At 38.4% G+C, this 18,019-nt stretch overlaps 2 protein-coding genes across 2 annotated transcripts; one reads left to right on the top strand and one right to left on the bottom strand.

Moving 5' to 3' along the window:
- The first annotated feature begins 473 nt into the window (after positions 1 to 473).
- LOC105050560 (mitochondrial uncoupling protein 1) lies at positions 474 to 5,878 on the top strand. Its single transcript, XM_010930637.3, has 9 exons — positions 474 to 792; positions 1,999 to 2,217; positions 2,304 to 2,382; positions 2,550 to 2,683; positions 2,764 to 2,862; positions 2,975 to 3,079; positions 3,860 to 3,934; positions 5,065 to 5,151; positions 5,530 to 5,878. Exons 1-9 carry the CDS (start codon positions 709 to 711, stop codon positions 5,563 to 5,565), a joined length of 918 nt encoding a protein of 305 aa, XP_010928939.1. The 5' UTR covers positions 474 to 708; the 3' UTR covers positions 5,566 to 5,878.
- Positions 5,879 to 7,764: 1,886 nt separating this feature from the next.
- On the bottom strand, positions 7,765 to 10,616 carry LOC105050559 (reticulon-like protein B12). Its single transcript, XM_019852190.3, is given in 6 exon segments — positions 7,765 to 8,475; positions 8,973 to 9,184; positions 9,659 to 9,851; positions 10,413 to 10,525; positions 10,527 to 10,585; positions 10,587 to 10,616. Coding segments are annotated over 6 exon segments (774 nt in total). The 3' UTR covers positions 7,765 to 8,308.
- Positions 10,617 to 18,019: the final 7,403 nt, after the last annotated feature.

Genomic DNA, 18,019 nt, shown 5'->3' on the forward strand with positions numbered 1-18,019 from the left:
TATCTAACTTAACTTATATTTTTATAAATTTATCAATTACATCGAATCTAATTTATTTAATAAAATTTTTAGTTCTACCACGCAAGTAGACCAGATGGATTTGTATTCTTGTCTTGGTTCAGGATTTCCTGAAAAGACCATTACACATCATCAGTGCAAGCACGCACAAAATAAAGAGAGGGTTCGGGTCGGGCGAAGGAACGATTGATCTACTTTCGAAATGTACACCGTTGGCTCGATCCAGGCACAAATCTGAAAGCATCCCGAACCGCTAGTCATCTAACTACACAGCTCTTGAGGCGACCGTTGCACGATCCAACGGCGGTTCTGGCTATGGAAGCTATATCCTTCTTTGGCGCAAAAGATACAACCCCTGTCCGGACAAAATTTGCAATAAGGTCGCATACTCCAAGTGGATGCACGAGGAAAACGAATAATAAAAGGTCGTGACGAGGACTCGCAAGAATGGAGGGTGGAGACCCAATTGTTCCCTGCTTTCCATCAACTATCAAGCCATCTTTCGGGCGCCAAATCCCTACATTTCTGATTTCCCTTCGCTGATAGATTTCTCTCCACCTCTCCGTCTGTACATTTTCGAACCCCTTCCTTCTCACAGAACCCTAATCCCTTCCCTCCCCCGGATCCATCCATCCGGCCGAGCTCTCGGCCATCTGATCGCCGGCGGCTGGTAGCGATTTCTCGGCAACCATGGTGGCCGACCATGGCTCCAAGACCGAGATCTCGTTTGCCGGAAGATTCGCGAGCAGCGCCATCGCCGCCTGTTTCGCCGAGGTACGAAGCTCAGTTCCTTTTATTTCCACCTCTATGGTTGCTAGATTCGTTAAAAATCAGCTCTCTTGGACATCGATCAATTCCGTTTCCAATAGACTGCTCTTTATCGCTATGCTGATGCTCAAGTCTTTGCTCTGTAATGATCTTCATAGCTATTACCCGCTAATTCCTAATCTCGCCCGATCTCTCTCGTTTTTCAGAATAGACTATTATGCTACTTGCAAGTGTATTGCTATTTTCGCTATGTATTTTTTTACGAACAGTGTTGTGTATGATAATGACTGGACTGTTGGCATTATTGCGATCTGTTTGTTATACAGGTATATATTGATCTTCTTCTACACTGATAGGATGGAAGCGTCCATTCCTCCTAAAAAACGAGATTAAAAAGAAGTGGAATATTGCTAAAATTTAGAGATCGGTTGATCCTTCCTGTATTTTCATGAAAAGAGTGTGAAATTTTATCACTACAAGGACGGTGCTTGGTTAGGATCAGATGCCGCATCAGAAAGCTATCATTTTGCTGTCTAGTTTATGCCAGAAAGAGAATAGCCGTTCTCTTGCTCCGAGCTCTCTTTTTTATTTTTTGGCACCTTGGTTCCTGCTGCATATTTTTATGTTAGAAGAGTACGATGATCTCCTTTATGGTTATTCCTGCATACTCCTGTTTGCCTGTCTGTCTAATCAGTTTATGGTTAAAAAGCTTAGGTATTTTATAATGTTGCAGAAAATATCTTAGACTAATTAAAATCATGGTTCATGATCCTTATCTTGTAATTACAGTATTCTCCGATAAAACATGTAAAAAGGAAAAAGGTGATGCTTTTGATTTTAAGTACAGTTACAAAAGAAGGGCGTGAGACTTAGTTGCCAAGGGGAAAAGCTCTTTATTTAGGAAAGAAGCTGGAAAGAATTTGCATATGGTTAAACATAATTGAGACAAAAGAGAGTTATAAAGAATATTGGAAGCATCTAAATCTGTAAAACATTATATATTATTTACTAAAATTTGCAATGACTGAAACATAAAAAATGCATTTAATTTCCTATTCTTAATAAAATCAGCAAGTGAATGTTTGATAAAGAAATTTGATCAGATTGGGGATTTTCAGTAATGTGGATAATCTGTGACTAGTGTTTTGAAACTAAGAATTATTTAGTCATCATCCTCGCTCACCATCTATTACTCATTCGGATGTCTTGCAGCTCTGCACCATTCCTCTGGACACTGCAAAAGTCAGGCTTCAGCTACAAAAGAAAGCAGCTATGGGGGATGTGGTGGCTATACCTAAGTACAGGGGATTGCTGGGTACTGTTGCAACAATAGCCAGGGAGGAAGGCTTGACAGCACTTTGGAAAGGTATCATACCTGGGCTGCATCGTCAATGCCTTTTTGGAGGGCTTCGGATCGGATTGTATGAACCAGTAGGTTTCAAATGTTCTACTAGTTCCATTGCTCGATGTCCTGTGAACTGCAATCATAAATTCTATATCGTTGGCCTTGTTGACAGGTTAAGTCTTTCTATGTTGGTGATAATTTTGTTGGAGATATTCCTTTATCCAAAAAAATTCTTGCCGGGCTTACAACTGGTGGGTGTTGTGGAGTGGATGAAAACACTGGTTTTGAGCTTCAGTCCTTATTAGATTGAAGTCATGAAAATGGTGCCACCAATCACCATTTTCACATGCTGAAATGGAGGTGCTCATTGGGCTACTTTTATTTGACATACTAACATGATGTGATGTTGTTCAACCAGGTGCCCTTGCAATTACAGTGGCAAATCCCACCGATCTTGTCAAAGTACGACTTCAAGCTGAAGGAAAGCTTCCCCCTGGTGTACCAAGACGCTATTCAGGAGCAATGAATGCTTATTACACAATACTTAGACAGGTTATAATTTGAAGATAAATAGCTAATTAGACTTTAGTTAGTTAATTTTTTCAGCAAACCTGTCTGATTTTGAATTTTAGGAGGGACTTGGGGCTCTATGGACTGGGCTTGGTCCTAATATTGCACGCAATGCTATAATTAATGCTGCTGAATTGGCAAGCTATGATCAAGTGAAACAGGTACAAACATCCAACATTGTTAATTGTTGGTGCCCCTAATTTCTTTTTCTTCCCTGGTGCCTTTTGATGTCATATTTCCTTTCTATGTTTTTTACTTTCTTTTCTGTTGCAGACAATTTTGAAGATTCCTGGGTTCACAGATAACATTTTCACTCATCTTTTAGCTGGTTTGGGGGCTGGCTTTTTTGCTGTCTGCATTGGTTCTCCTGTTGATGTGGTAAGCTTTCAAGCGAACTGCTCCCTCGTTTGGTAAATTTTTCTAATTGAAGGATGCTGGATTTGCTGAATGGTTGATGAAAAGATTTACGTTTTTATTTTTTATATTTAAGTTCTTCCCAGTAACTCTAGGAAACAAGGGGCATAAATGTTGGTTTAGCGGCATAGTCAAAAGCTATCATTGATGATTTTTAACCAGGCTTAAGTGCTGTTGGTGATGTCTTGTATGCTTACCAAATCTGATTCTGTATATTTTTTCCTCTAAGTAGGTTTACTTTGATGGAATCTAAAGTTGGGCAGATAATAATCTGATGAAAGCTTTGATGTGTCTCAACAGAAATGCATGGTTGATCTTTATAATGTTTTCATACCTTCCCCTGCTTGAAACCCCTAATTGATCTCTTTCCCTTTATTTTTTCATTATACAATATCTTTTCACTACCTTCTTTTCACTACCTTATTTACATTATGCTTCCAATGTTATTTTGGCTACATCCCTACATGGCTGTTGTACTAAAAACAAGATATTCTTTCCAGTGCAGATACTAGGAATATAAAAATAATCATTGGTTCATTGTGGTTTAAAAAATTGTCATGTATTTTTGCCTGCTTTAAGGCTTTTTCTTTAAGTTATATTTTAGGGTTACTTTTGTATAATTTGTGACTAGATAAATAGGTGGCTATTATTGGATAGAATCATATAGATATGGAGTTTAATATGCAAGCAGATATTGAGGCCTTTTGAATTACCTAGCTGACAAGCTTGAATGGACTTTTGCAGGTGAAATCGAGAATGATGGGAGATTCATCCTACAAGAGCACACTTGATTGTTTCATCAAGACACTGAAAAATGATGTATGTTCATTTCTTGTACCATCTTCCTTCTTTGTTTTCAAAGTAGACTGACTCATTTATGAGTACAAGATGTTGTCACTAGAAGAACTATGTCATTTTAGACTATGGGTGTTGCTTCAAGATCTCTCTTTTAATGTCTTTCCCTCTGGGATCTCATTATACTAGTATTTCGTGGATTCTAATGATGGCTTGTTTTTACTGAAACTAAGTCATGATATTGCTGACATTACACATGAAACTGCTGGTCTTAGCCATTTCCAATTTGCATGACAAAGTTCCACATGTTTCAGATCTGTATGCATATCAGATACATCTATAACTGGCAACGGATGTATGTAATCACATTACTTTCCAAAGTTTCTAAACTCTTATATGTGCCCAAGTGATAGAGCTTTGACTGTTCATGGTTTGTGTGGCTGAGTAGATACCTGGAGGTAAAATCCTTTGGTTTCTCATTGGATGAGTGCTGGTTAGGGAACTAGTTGAACTAATTGTTAACCTTTGCTGTATTGGTCATACATGTGTATTCTTATTACTTTTTCTTATTAAATTTTATCCACAAAGTTTCAGCTGCTTGATTTTATAATATGCCAGACATAATTTGAACCAAAACTGAAACTTGAGCACTGTAATACTTGAATCTGTAGTTAGAAAATGCTGTATATAAATATTATAGAGTTATTTGCATTTCAATTATTGAGAGCTAATGATAAAAGCACTGTAAATAATATATGAATTTTTAGTTAGTAAATGCTGTATATAAATATTATAGAGTTACTTGCATTTTGATTATTGAAAGCTTGTGATCAATGTATTTCTTTGGTTTTGATTATGTAATATTTATAAAACATTGTCATGTGCAGAAATTCATGGTATATATAACATATCAAACATGCATATGCCGACACATTAATACACACGTAGCTAGAGATGACTTGTGAAATCATGCTGGAAAACTATGTTTTGGATAAATTGTGTGGGATAAAAGAAGTAGATGGTCTGTTTCACTCTTAGGAAATCTGGCACCTTTCTTCTCTGGATATTTATACCATTAATTTTAATATTTAAATAGTTACAAGTTACGGTGTGAGTAGAGTCATCTTAGATAAGAAAATGATTTCCTTTTGCAGGGACCTTTTGCTTTCTATAAGGGTTTTGTTCCTAATTTTGGTCGGCTAGGATCATGGAATGTGATTATGTTCTTGACTTTGGAGCAGGTAATGTCAAGTTCATATCCTTACACCATATAGTGTGATTATAATTATTCTGTATTTTATGTGCACAGACACTTGCACCGTTACACACTAGTTTCTAAAACGAAAATCTTTCTAAAATAGCTGATTGTTGACAAATGCTATTTAAATTAGCTGATGGAGGCAGCTGTTTGATGATTCAGGCATAGAATCTTCTTAATTCAACTGAGTTACCACACTTTCTGTTGTAGAAACTTATACAGAAGATTTTCCTTCTATGTTTAACATTAAAGATTTTTCCATCTTACAGAAAACGTTTTTTTACATGTACAAACTGGCATGTGCTGATTAAGACGTTGTAGTGCAAATTGTTTTACCATCTTTTTTGTCCTTCACTGACAGGTCAAGAAGTTATTTACGAGACAAGTGCCAAGTTGATACATTAACTTTGGGGATTTGTGGGGAGTTTAATAAAGTTTATTTTGGCGAGGTAATCAGCTGACGGTACTCGGCAAATGATACCAAAATCCCCAAAGTGGCGCTGCTGTGATGTGATTCATAAACATTTTGAACTCAGAGCTTTTGTTCCCGAACATAAAAGCTTTTAAAATCTGTGTTATGTCATTGTCTCATCAACCAATTTCTAGGCATTTAAGGCATCAAGCAGATGAAGTTGTTGCTTGGTTTGCTAATCTGGAAACTGAAATAATCTATTTTATGTTTGAACTTAAGTTTTATTCGATTTATCTCATGGAGTTGCATCCTTTTCCACCATTCATCATCATCATTTTGAATGTAGAGGAGCACTGGAACAGTGCATCATTGTAAATCAACGTAAAACCTTCCACTTTTGATATCAAAGATCGGATGGGAGGTTTAGAATGCCAAGATCACCCCATATAGTGGTTCCTTGAAGCTGCAATCTTATGCCGCTACTTGATCATCGGGGCATTATAATTCAAGAGGCTGTGCATGATTTAATGCGGCTTCGTCTGACTGAGGACAAGTAAAAGGAAAAGAATGATATGCCTTCCAATTTATTTGTGTGCAGGGTGATAGCCTTGATGTTGATCGTTCGTAAAATATCTTCAGCTATGTTCATCAGCACCAGAATCCTGCTTTGCAAAATCAGAGTATTGCTTAGGTCCCATAGCTCCCCTTTCGGATGATTTTCTGCTTATGTTCTCCATCACTTTATTCTTCTGAAGAAGGCTAATAAATAAAGCTAATCAACGGTATGTGGATCAAGACTGACAGTTAACAAAGCCACGAGCATCCAGCTGTGGCGTATGATATAACAGTGAGAACTATGGTAGGACATAAGTAGAACTCAACAATAATTACTTGAGGCTGCTATCAATATGAGATATTGCCTGACACATGACCTGCAGAATGGGAAATTTTTTGTGCACCGTGGATGGTGTGAAAAATCTGATGTAGAGCATATTGCTTTATATAATTGATTTGTGTAGTCATCGTTTTTCAATACGTATTTATTGTCTTTAGATCTATTTTTTTATTTAAAAATTTTGTATGGCGAAAATATCTTTATTTTCTGAAAAAAATATGTCATCTTGTGACATATTATGATTTTTTATACGTAGGATGTCATAATACGGTTCAGAAAATTATGATATCCTGTAGCATATTATGATATCATGCGTCAAATTATGACTTCCTACATGTAGGATGTCATAACATGGCTCAGAATGTCATAATACAATCCAGGATGTCATAATATATAGGGGATATTTTTGTCCAACTATTTTTCAATGTCCATTTAATGTCTGCAGTTGCATTTTTTCGTTTGAAAATTTTGAATGATGAAAATATCCTTTCTCTTTGAAGAAAATTATGATATCCTGTGAAATATTATGATATTTTCAAAATTATGATTTGCTGCATGCAGGATGTTATAATATGGATATAAGATGTCACAATTTTTTCTAAAAAGTAAGGATATTTTCATCATTCAAAATTTTCAAACGAAAAGATAAAACTGTAGGTATTAAATGTACATTGAAAAGTGATGGCAACGTGGATCAATCACGTTAAGCGGTATGTTTTATGTCGGATTTTTTATGCTGTCCGCGGTGCACAAAAAATTTCTCCACGAGAACATGCGGGAAAGTGATACGGAGGAGGCTTTCTTGCTCTGGCTGAGGAGATCAAGAAATTCAAAGGCAAGTCATCGTTACAATCACAAAACACCATCTGCTACTGGTTCTGTTATCAGATCTGGCAGCATTCTCATAATAGCATCGCCCCTTGTATTTGCTGTATCCCCTTCTATGAATGCCCGGACACCCAGCCATGCTACCCAACCTCAACCAAACTGTAAATCTGTAAGTAGGTTTCTCCTAAACTCCTCGAGGAAACCTGTGAAAAACCTCAATCTACACCCTTTGTTATAAAGAATGAAGTTCCCAAGGGCTGCTTTTCATGTGTATGCTAGTAAATTGCTGCCAAATATAGCATGAGGAATGGCATCTGTTTCTTGTTACAGCTATTTATGGTAAGCTCATCATCGTTGCAAATTGAAAAATGGTTTGGCTTTAAATAGGTGAAATATGAATTGAGCTCAACTGTTTGAGCTCGTTGTTTTTGGTGTTTCATCAGATAATTTGAAAGTGACAAGGCTAAGAGGTTTCATGAATTTATTGCCTCATGGATCATATACAAGTAGAATCTGTTACATAGCCACAAGCAACAGTTTGTGTACTGAAAAAGAGCAACAATATTTAAAAAAAAAAAAGCCTTTAAACCTGCTTACAATCACACTGACATGTCCATTTCCAGTAACTGAATGGAAGGACTTCAGTAAAACAAAATAGTCGATAACCATTTTATACTTTAACGAATACCAATTCTTTAGTGCAACTTGTGTTAACAGATGTTGAACCTACGTATTATTTTGCAAATCACATCTCGTTACCTCATCCCTGTTTCCTAGGTTCATAGTATGTACTTGAACATGCTCTCCAAAATCCAACCCAAGAAAAAGAACCCTGTAAGATCTCCTTCTATTAATGTCAAAAAGTAACAAAAAAAACTCACAAAGTGAACACAGCGCCCAATGTCATAAAATGCACTCGGAAGTCCAAACCTTTGACTTGTGACATAGAAGAAGAGCAAAACGGGGGATAGAATTCTTGGTCAATCACAAAACTCGTAGAGACCATCAGCTTAGTTTCTTTTTCTCCAGAATCCAATTCTTAACCTTCTGCAAATACTCGGCATACGTTCTCTTGTACATTTGCACCTCCATATAAGCCACTTTCATATGCCTGTCAATAAAATCTTCATACTTCTCATACAGCACCGGGATGGTTAAGATGATAACAAGGCCTGCAAAGAAGAAAATAAGGAAACTGAGCTTAAGGCCATTTAGTGAGGTGATGATAATTCCAGGATAAAAACCCTGGTATATTCATTCTCAAAAGCTTAACCTCTATGATAAAACTGCTACCCTGATGCCATAAGTTTAAAAAACCATTTCTGATATTTTATGTTAAAATCTTTCTTCTGATATTTCAGATGATCAGAAACTGATAAGTAGTTATATTTAATCCAGGTTTTCATGACCAGGTCATTCTGTAGACCCCTCAAATAATTTTTATGTAATTAAACTGCAAATTTCCAAGTTGATGAGAAATCAGTAAACCATTGCAACTCCAACCTATTCCTGACAGTTAGCTCTGTACTATTTTTCAGCAGTTGAATTCAAGGAGGTATGTCGCCACATGTTAAACCAAGTAACTTTAATTGGCTTTTCATAGAATTTGAGTGTACAATTAGCTTAATGCTAACAATCGAAATCTAAAAATGCCTTAAGAACCACTTACTTGTGTAAACCAAAGTAAGAAAATCAGACAAGCTACCAATGATTGAGATAAGCCATAAACTTATGGCGACTCTATAGAAAAGCTTCAAGTCCTTTCCAAGTGCAATATAATGAAATGCCAAGAGTACCATATTCACATGAGAGCGCACAAGTACTGCTGCTTCATTCATGACTTCTTCTGTGAGGCGCATCTCAGGTATGGGTGGAGGGAGCCTGCATTTTTGTCAACAAGCTGCTTTATGTTTATTAATTTGGCATAATATGAGGGGAAAAATGAAACAACACCTTAATGTAAAAAATGAAAATACTGGAAAATTATTCGAAGAAGTCAGGATTTGAATGTCTGAACTTGTTCTTGAACTATTTTTGTTGCTCACAGTTAACCAGAAACCATTGCTCAACTCGTACATTATGTGCTGGGTATGCATCAATACCTGAGCAACATCCTAAACTCAAAGGTCATGAATAAGGGTTTGCAACAACAGTATCCTGAGCATTTCTGCTTCTTATTCACTATGATTTAACAGAGGACATAAATTCCATCAGTGCTTTATGCTACGTGTTAAATTCTTGACCACATGCCAAAGATTCATAAAACCCAAATGTGTAACTGAATATTGAAATGCTAGCAAGCTCAATTGAGTCAAAACAAAGATTATGCTAAATGCTCCAAAAACTCTCCATTACCTGTTAAGAATTGCAGCTGCCTTTGCCCATGTAAAAAGGATGGAAATCAAGAGCAGCAGAACATTAGAAACAAAGGACAGCAGAGTATAACCAGATCTTTCAAAGATCAACCAAGCAGCCAGCATTCCGAGCACTATCCCGATCGAAACATCTCTTCTCCTCCACAGCACCACATCTGCAACTGTGTCACAAACTGACATAGATGCTCAATCCAATTATCAAATATGTAGAAACCACTGATCAGAGTTCAAATTCGTATAGCAGTTTCCACCATAAATGTAGATCGCAATCCTTAGCAACCCCAAAAGCTTTAATGAATCTAAAATAAACAAAACCAGAGAAACAAAACTTTCAGCTTGGAATGAAAAAGTCTGGACTGAAGGAGAAATCCGCAAACAATTCTTAGAGATCCAAGGTTGATTATGACACTCAAAACTTTGGAGAAACCGAGAAAGTAAGAGGTCAGACATTTCGCAATCTGAGACTATGGTCATATTTAGCTGTCAAAAAACCATCAAACGGCAGAACCACTTTTACCATCTAAATAGACTCGAATTGCTACAAGAGAAAGTCCTCTAATGCAGAAGATGGACAAAAACTCCACTCAATTCCAAACTCCTAGCCAACACTAAAACCAGATACTGAACCAATCAAAAAAAAAAAAGTTATCGAAAGATATTCTTCTTCTCAAACAAAAAAATCTAAAGATATTCTGTATAGAGAGCTTTGCGTTATTGATTCCGATTTCGCTTACCGATTCCTCCTCCGAGGATCTCATGCACGGATCTCTCCCTCCCAGACAATCTAGTGGAGGAGCCCATGAACCGATCTGGAACTCGCTGGAGGATAATCGGTGAAAAGCGGCTCGCCCTTCCGTCTCTTTTGCCCGGGATGTGCGCGGTGTGGTATGGAATGGCTTTCACAGGGAGAGAGAGAGGCGAGGTGGGGCTGCTGGCATCCAACTCCAGGCTAAAAAACAACAAAAAGCGGCAAGGCTGGTTACGGCTTTAGAAAAAAGCGACTGAAAGAGAGAAGAGTACTACATCATCGTACTCATCGCTGCTGTTTCACCTCTCTTTCTCTTCTTTCTCTACACAATTCGTATTCCAGTCTTTTCGCCATAACATTACGGCGTAGGATTGTTTACGTCCCTTCAGATATTCTTCTTCTTTTTCTCTTTTTTATGTAGTGGCACAGGAAATGTTTTGATTAACAGACAACTCTCCCACTGTTCCTGAGTTCGGCCGTATGCACGGGGCCAGCTCAAAAGCAACGCATTAACCGGTCGACCTACACATCTGCTAAGCCAGGTGGCTGATTCGTCTACAATTGTGTCACGTCAACCAGTTCTGTCGAGTCTGATTCGGTGCCGCAGTCTGGCTTAGAAAAACGAGTTTTTTTTCAAAATAATATATATAAAAAATTATTTACAAAAATAATTTAAAATTTATTTTTTTTATCAAAATAATACAAAAGAGAAAAACGTTACCCCTTTTTTCCACGTTACCCCTTTTTTCCACGATGACATCGTCTCAAAAAAAAAATAAAATAAAATATCATTTAGAATGGCGTTTTTAAAAACGTCATTTTGAATGACGTTTTTACAAACGTCATTTTGACTGACATTTTTAAAAACGCCATTCAAAATGATGTTTTCTATTTTTCTCATGAAAAAAGAAGATAAAAAATCAAGAAAAAATCGAAAAAAATAATTTTTAAAATTTTAAATTAATAAATAAATTAAAATTTTAATTTTGACTGAAATTTAAAATATAAAGATTTGAATTTGTAATTCAAATAAAAAAATAATTTTAGATATTTTTTTCAATTTTTTTTAAAAAAATGTCTAAAAAAAATCTTAAGAAATTTAAAAATTTAAAATATCATAGAAAAAGAAAAAAAAAGAAAGAAATATGAAAGAAATAAAAATTTTAAATTTAATAGAAAAACATCATTTCAAATGCTTGTCAAAAAAAATTAAAAAAAAATTTAAAAAACAAAAAGTATTATTAAAAAATAAGAATTTTTATAAAATCGAAAAGAAATAAGAATTATAATTTAAAATTTAAAAAAAATAAAATTTTAAAGATTAATTGAAATAAAAATATTATTTCAAATTACTTTTTCAAATTAAAATTAATTTATTTAAAAAGAATTCGAAAAAAATAAAAAAAATTGCCTAAAAAAAATCATAAAAACAGAAAGAAATGTAAAAAAATAGAAAAATTATATAATTATAAATTTGACTTAAAAAAAATTTAATTTGAATTAAATTTTGATAAAAAATAAATGCATAAAAAAGTGAAAAAATGAGGAAAAATGTGGAAAAAAAATTATAAATTGAACTTTAAAAAAATATATATTTTTTAAATTATTGTAAAAAAATTATCTCAAGAAAAGAAAAAAATATTATAAAAAAATAAAAAATACCCTAAAAAAGAAAAAAAGGAAAAAATAGAATTGAAAAAAATAGAAATTGTAATTCTAATTGAAAAACAAAATTTTTAATTTTTAATTTTAAAAAATAAAAATTATAATTATAATTGAAATAAAAAATATCATTTTAAATAATTAAATTAATTTACACATAATTGTTTAAAAAATATTTTAAGTAAAAGAAAAAAATACGTAATAGAATGCTAAAAAGATAAAAATGGAAGAAAACTGAAATTATAATTTCAAAAAATAAAAATTTTAAAATAAATTTAAAAAATATCAAAAATAAATAAATAAATAAATAGTAATAAAATAAAATTATAATTATAAATTAAAAAATTTTAATTTTAATTTAAATTAAAAATTATCATTTAAATTATTATCCTCATTATTTAATTAAATTTATTTATTAAAAGATCATAAAAAAATAATTAAAAAAATTAAAAAAAATTAAAAAATCAAAAAAAAAGAGAAAATACCAAAGAGAATGGCATTTTCTCCTCCCCAAATCCCTTCTTCTCTCCTTCTCCCTTCTCCCTCTTCTCTTTCTCCCTTCTCCCTTCTCCCTCTTCTCCGGCATCTCTCTTGCGGCACGGCGGTGAGCTCTCGGCAGCGGAGTGCGGCGAGCTCTCGACGGCGGTGAGCTCTTCCCGCTTCTCTCTCCCTCTTCCTCTCTCTCTCTCTCCCTCTTCCTCTCTCTCTCTTTTCCCATTTCTCAGGTGCCGGCGGTGGGCCGCGCGTCCCGACGGTGGGCCGCGCACCCCAACGGCGGGCCCCATGCCTCGACGGCGGGTCCCGCGCCCCGGCAGCGGGCCTCGGCCCCCTCCTTTCCCTCTTCCTCTCTCTCTCTCTCTCTTCCTCTCTCTCTCCCTTTTCCTTGGCCGCCGGCCACAGACGGCCGGCGGCGGGCCGCGCGACCCGGCGGTGGGCCGCGCGACCCGACGGCGGGCCCCGGCCCCCTCCTCTCCCTCTTCCTCTCTCTCTCTCTTCCTCTCTCTCTCCTTTTTCCTTGGCCGTCGGCCACAGACGGCCGGCGGCGGGGCCGTGCGCCTCGGCGATGGGCCCTACATCCCGACGGTGGGCCCCGGCCCGGTCCCGACTGCAAGTTGGAGTTGGTTTCTTTTCCAGCTCAGAACACATCGTTAAAGATAGAAATGGAATATACTTAATTTCTGATAGGCATCCAAGTATATTAAATGCCATCGCAGATGAGTTTATTGGATGGAGTCCACCACGTGCCTATCACCGATACTGTTTAAGACATATCTGTAGTAATTTCAACACTCATTTTAAAAATATGCAGCTGAAAAGAGCAGTATGGCAAGCAGGAAGTGCTCATCAAGTTCGCAAATTCAACTTTATCATGGGTAGGATCAGAACAGTGAATGAAGAGGCTTGGAGCTGGTTGTCCGAGATAGAAAAGGAGAAGTGGACATTGGCACATGATGATGGCCTGCGCTATGGTGTCTTAACTACAAATTTGTCGGACGTTTTTAACAGTGTTTTACGAGGAGCTAGAAATGTGCCAATTACAACTTGTGTTCAAATGGTATTTTATCGTCTTGTCAAATATTTCAATACGAGGTATGCCCAAGCCTTGAGATATGTAGAGGAGAATCCAAATAATCTTTTTACTCCTCATATTGCAATTAAGATTGCTGAAGATCAAGTTAAAGCTAACCAGCATCGAGTAACAGCATTCAACCTTCAAAGAGGTATATATGAAGTGCTTACGAGGAGAGCAAGCGGAGGGTTACGAGGTGGAGAAAATTTTCATACTGTTACTTTAGCTGAAAGAAAATGTTCTTGTGGAAAGTGGAGCATGTACAAATATCCATGTTCACATATTTTAGCTGTGTATCAAGAAATTGCGGTACATTTTAGTGGTTTTGTGGATGATGCATATACAATTACAGCATATATGAATGCTTGGAGCGGTGATTTTAATCCATTACTACATGAAGATTATTGGATGCATACACGTATGTTCAAATGTATTCCTGATCATCATCGTTTGAGACCCAAGCAGAAAGATAGACCAAAGTCAACGAGACTACGAAATGAGATGGATGATAGGCAAATAAGAAGTAAGAACCACTGTGGCATTTGTAGGGAACAGGGTCATGACCACCGTCGCTGTCCCAGGATACTTCAACATACTTCAACTTCAAGCAGTGGAAGAAATTAAAGGCTTTGAAGATTTATTTTTGTCATTGTTTTATGAATTTCTGTGAGATTGTATTTGAATTTACGTGTTTAATATCTTGGGATGAACTGAATTTTATGTTTAAGTTATATTGTGTGACAATATTGTGTTTAAAAAAAAAAATTAAAATATATTATCTTATTTTTTAATACATCTATAATAATATTACTTGAGACAGCGTATTATGGCTTACGATCTGCAGTATCCCGATCCTCGAGACAGCAGTATTCTTACATTGCAGGAGCACCATCGATCACAGACTATTTTAGATGGCAGTGTAAGCATTACAATCTTATTTACTATTTAAATTTTTATTTTAAAAATCATGTACGTTATCTAATTATTATATTTTATTGCAGGAGCCCAGACACCTTCGTCTACGACGATCCGATGCTGATTTCTGGAGGACAGAGGACATCCCTCATAAAATGTTAGATTATTTATGATATCTGAGATTTTATGGAGTATATCGGATTGGTCATATACAGATGGATGTTGGTCTTATTACTGCTTTGCTTGAGAGATGGCGTCCAGAGACACACATTTCATCTTCCATTTGGTGAGGCGACCATCACTTTACAGGATGTCAGCATCCTTACTAGACTACTAGTTGATGGAGATCCAGTTATCGGAGTTGATCCCACGCTTACCATTCTGGAGTGGCAGGCTTTGTGCTTGCGATTGTTAGGGTTTGAGCCCGACGCATATTTTTTCGATCATTCACGACTCAGGATTGAGTGTTTGGATGATCGTTATCGATATTTTCATATTGCGGATGATGCACCAGAGGAGATGGTGCAGCAGTATGTTAGGGGTCAGGTGTTGCGATTGTTAGGTGGTGTCCTGTTACCCGATACTTCATCAAATAAGATGAAGTTGATGTTTTTACCATTATTAGAGGATTTAGACTTCGCTTGTCGACTCAGTTGGGACAGTGCAGTACTAGCTTGCCTATACAGAGCTATGTGTCAGGGTTCTTATGCTGATCAGAGCGAGATTGATGGTTATCTTGTATTATTATAGGTATGTGAATTATTTTTTTTTTAATATTTAATTATATTTTACATTGGATATATCATTTATTTAATTTTTGAAATTTACAGATTTGGGTATGGGAGCGTATGCCGACTATCAGTCCATTACAATGACAGTTGCTCGAGATGCCATCAGAGCAGCAGGATCCTGATGTTCCATTCAGACTAGGCGGACCATTGGGATACAGGTATCGAAATATTATTTTTTTTATTTTAAATTTACTATTTTAAATTTATTTAATATTAATACATTGTGAAACAGATGGAACATTGCATTCAACGTTCATCACGTATCGACGAGAGTGGCACGGGTTTATAGGTGCCAGTTGGATACATTAGTTGATACATCTAGACGGGTAAATTTTAAATTTTTTATAAATATCATTTTACAATATTCATAATCTATTAAAATTTTAGCTTACTAATTTTTTTTATTTTAACTATATCAGTTTTTGTGAAAGCCATATACAGATGGGATATTGGCTATACTGCCACAGATGTGTACAGTTGGACGCGACATATGGACTACTAGGATGCCACTTATTTATTTTGATGTGGTAGAGTGGCATCTTCCCGATCGTGTCCTGCGACAGTTTGGTCAGACTCAGGGCATCCCAGAGCAGTTTAATACCAGCCAGGGACTTCATCGTATTGATCGACGAGGGAGAGCTCGTATTGACTGGTGTATCAGACATGCACAGTACATCGATATTTAGGATGCACGTCGAGATCACATTGTTCATGGTAATCCTATTTTGAGAGGCCGTTCATATACTGAAGACTACATGGCTTGTGTTGGGTATAAAATCCCCCTCCAGCCGAAGTTCGTGTCAGGAGTGACCACTCAGGGATTCTACCGGCGTCCGACCTTCGGCGACTTCTCTCCTGCGGCCGAGTCTCCACAGCATTCCTGAGTTCTGCCGATGGATAAACCCCCACCAGCATCGACCAGATTCATCACGACTGCAGGAAGACTTTATCCGGACTCCTACGGGAGCCGGACTTCATCCCCGATTCCGGCTGCAGGAAGACTTCGTCCGGACTCCTACGGGAGCCGGACTTCATCCCCGAATTCAATTGCAGGTAGACTTCGTCCGGACTCCTACGAGAGCCGGACTTCATCCCCGACTCCAATTGCAGATAGACTTCGTCCAAACTCCTACGGGAGCCGGACTTCATCCCCGACTTCAATTGCAGGTAGACTTCGTCCGGACTCCTACGGGAGCCGGACTTCGTCTCCGACTCCAATTGCAGGTAGACTTCGTCCGGACTCCTACGGGAGCCGGACTTCGTCCCCGACTTCAATTGCAGGTAGACTTCGTCCGGACTCCTACGGGAGCCGGACTTCGTCCCCGACTTCAATTGCAGGTAGACTTCGTCCGGACTCCTACGGGAGCCGGACTTCGTCCCCAACTTCAATTGCAGGTAGACTTCGTCCGGACTCCTATGGGAGCCGGACTTCATCCTCGACTCCGACTGCAGGAAGACTTCGTCCGGACTCCTACGGGAGCCGGACTTCATCCCCGACTTCAACTGCAGGAAGACTTCGTCCGGACTCCTACGGGAGCCAGACTTCATCCCCGACTCCGACTGCAGGTAGACTTCGTCCGGACTCCTATGGGAGCCGGACTTCGTCTCTGACTCCAATCGCAGGTAGACTTCATCCGGACTCCTACGGGAGCCGGACTTCGTCCCCGACTTCAATTGCAGGTAGACTTCATCCGAACTCCTACGGGAGCCGGACTTCGTCCCAGACTCCAATTGCAGGTAGACTTCGTCCGGACTCCTACGGGAGCCGGACTTCATCCCCGACTTCAATTGCAGGTAGACTTCGTCCGGACTCCTACGGGAGCCGGACTTCGTCCCCGACTTCAATTGCAGGTAGACTTCATCCGGACTCCTACGGGAGCCGGACTTCGTCTCCGACTTCAATTGCAGGTAGACTTCATCCGGACTCCTACAGGAGCCGGACTTCATCCCCGACTCTGACTGCAGGAAGACTTCGTCCGAACTCCTACGGGAGCCGGACTTTGTCCCCGACTTTAACTGCAGGAAGACTTCGTCTGAACTCCTACGGGAGCCGGATTTCATCCCCGATTCTGACTGCAGGAAGACATCGTCCGGACTCCTACGGGAGCCGGACTTCGTCCCCGACTTCAATTGCAGGAAGACTTCGTCCGGACTCCTACGGGAGCCAGACTTCATTCCTGACTCTGACTACAGGTAGACTTCGTCCGGACTCCTACGGGAGCCGGACTTTGTCCCCGACTCTAATTGTAGGTAGACTTCGTCCGGACTCCTACGGAAGCCGGACTTCATCCCCGACTTCAATTGCAGGTAGACTTCATCCGGACTCCTACGGGAGTCGGACTTCGTCCCCGACTTCAATTGCAGGTAGACTTCGTCCGGACTCCTACGGGAGCCGGACTTCATCCCCGACTCCGACTGCAGGAAGACTTCGTCCGGACTCCTAGGGAGCCAGACTTCATCCCCGACTCTGACTGCAGGAAGACTTCGTCCGGACTCCTACGGGAGCCGAACTTCATCCCTGACTCCGACTGCAGGAAGACTTCGTCCGGACTCCTACGGGAGTCGGACTTCGTCTATAGAAAGCCTCTGACTGGGCTCCTATAGCAAATGGCCCTTGCCTATAGTACTAACGCTCAAGGCACCCAATGGTAGACG

Source organism: Elaeis guineensis, chromosome 10 (genome assembly GCF_000442705.2).
Source record: "Elaeis guineensis isolate ETL-2024a chromosome 10, EG11, whole genome shotgun sequence".
NCBI classification, from domain to species: Eukaryota; Viridiplantae; Streptophyta; class Magnoliopsida; order Arecales; family Arecaceae; genus Elaeis; species Elaeis guineensis.

Excerpts from the sequence above, each read along its gene's own strand:
- LOC105050560 (XM_010930637.3), top strand. The coding sequence starts at position 709 with ATGGTGGCCGACCATGGCTCCAAGACCGAGATCTCGTTTGCCGGAAGA. Across the intron at positions 793-1,998 it reads TCGCCGCCTGTTTCGCCGAG|CTCTGCACCATTCCTCTGGA; the intron begins GTACGAAGCTCA and ends GATGTCTTGCAG. Across the intron at positions 2,383-2,549 it reads TCTTGCCGGGCTTACAACTG|GTGCCCTTGCAATTACAGTG; the intron begins GTGGGTGTTGTG and ends TTGTTCAACCAG.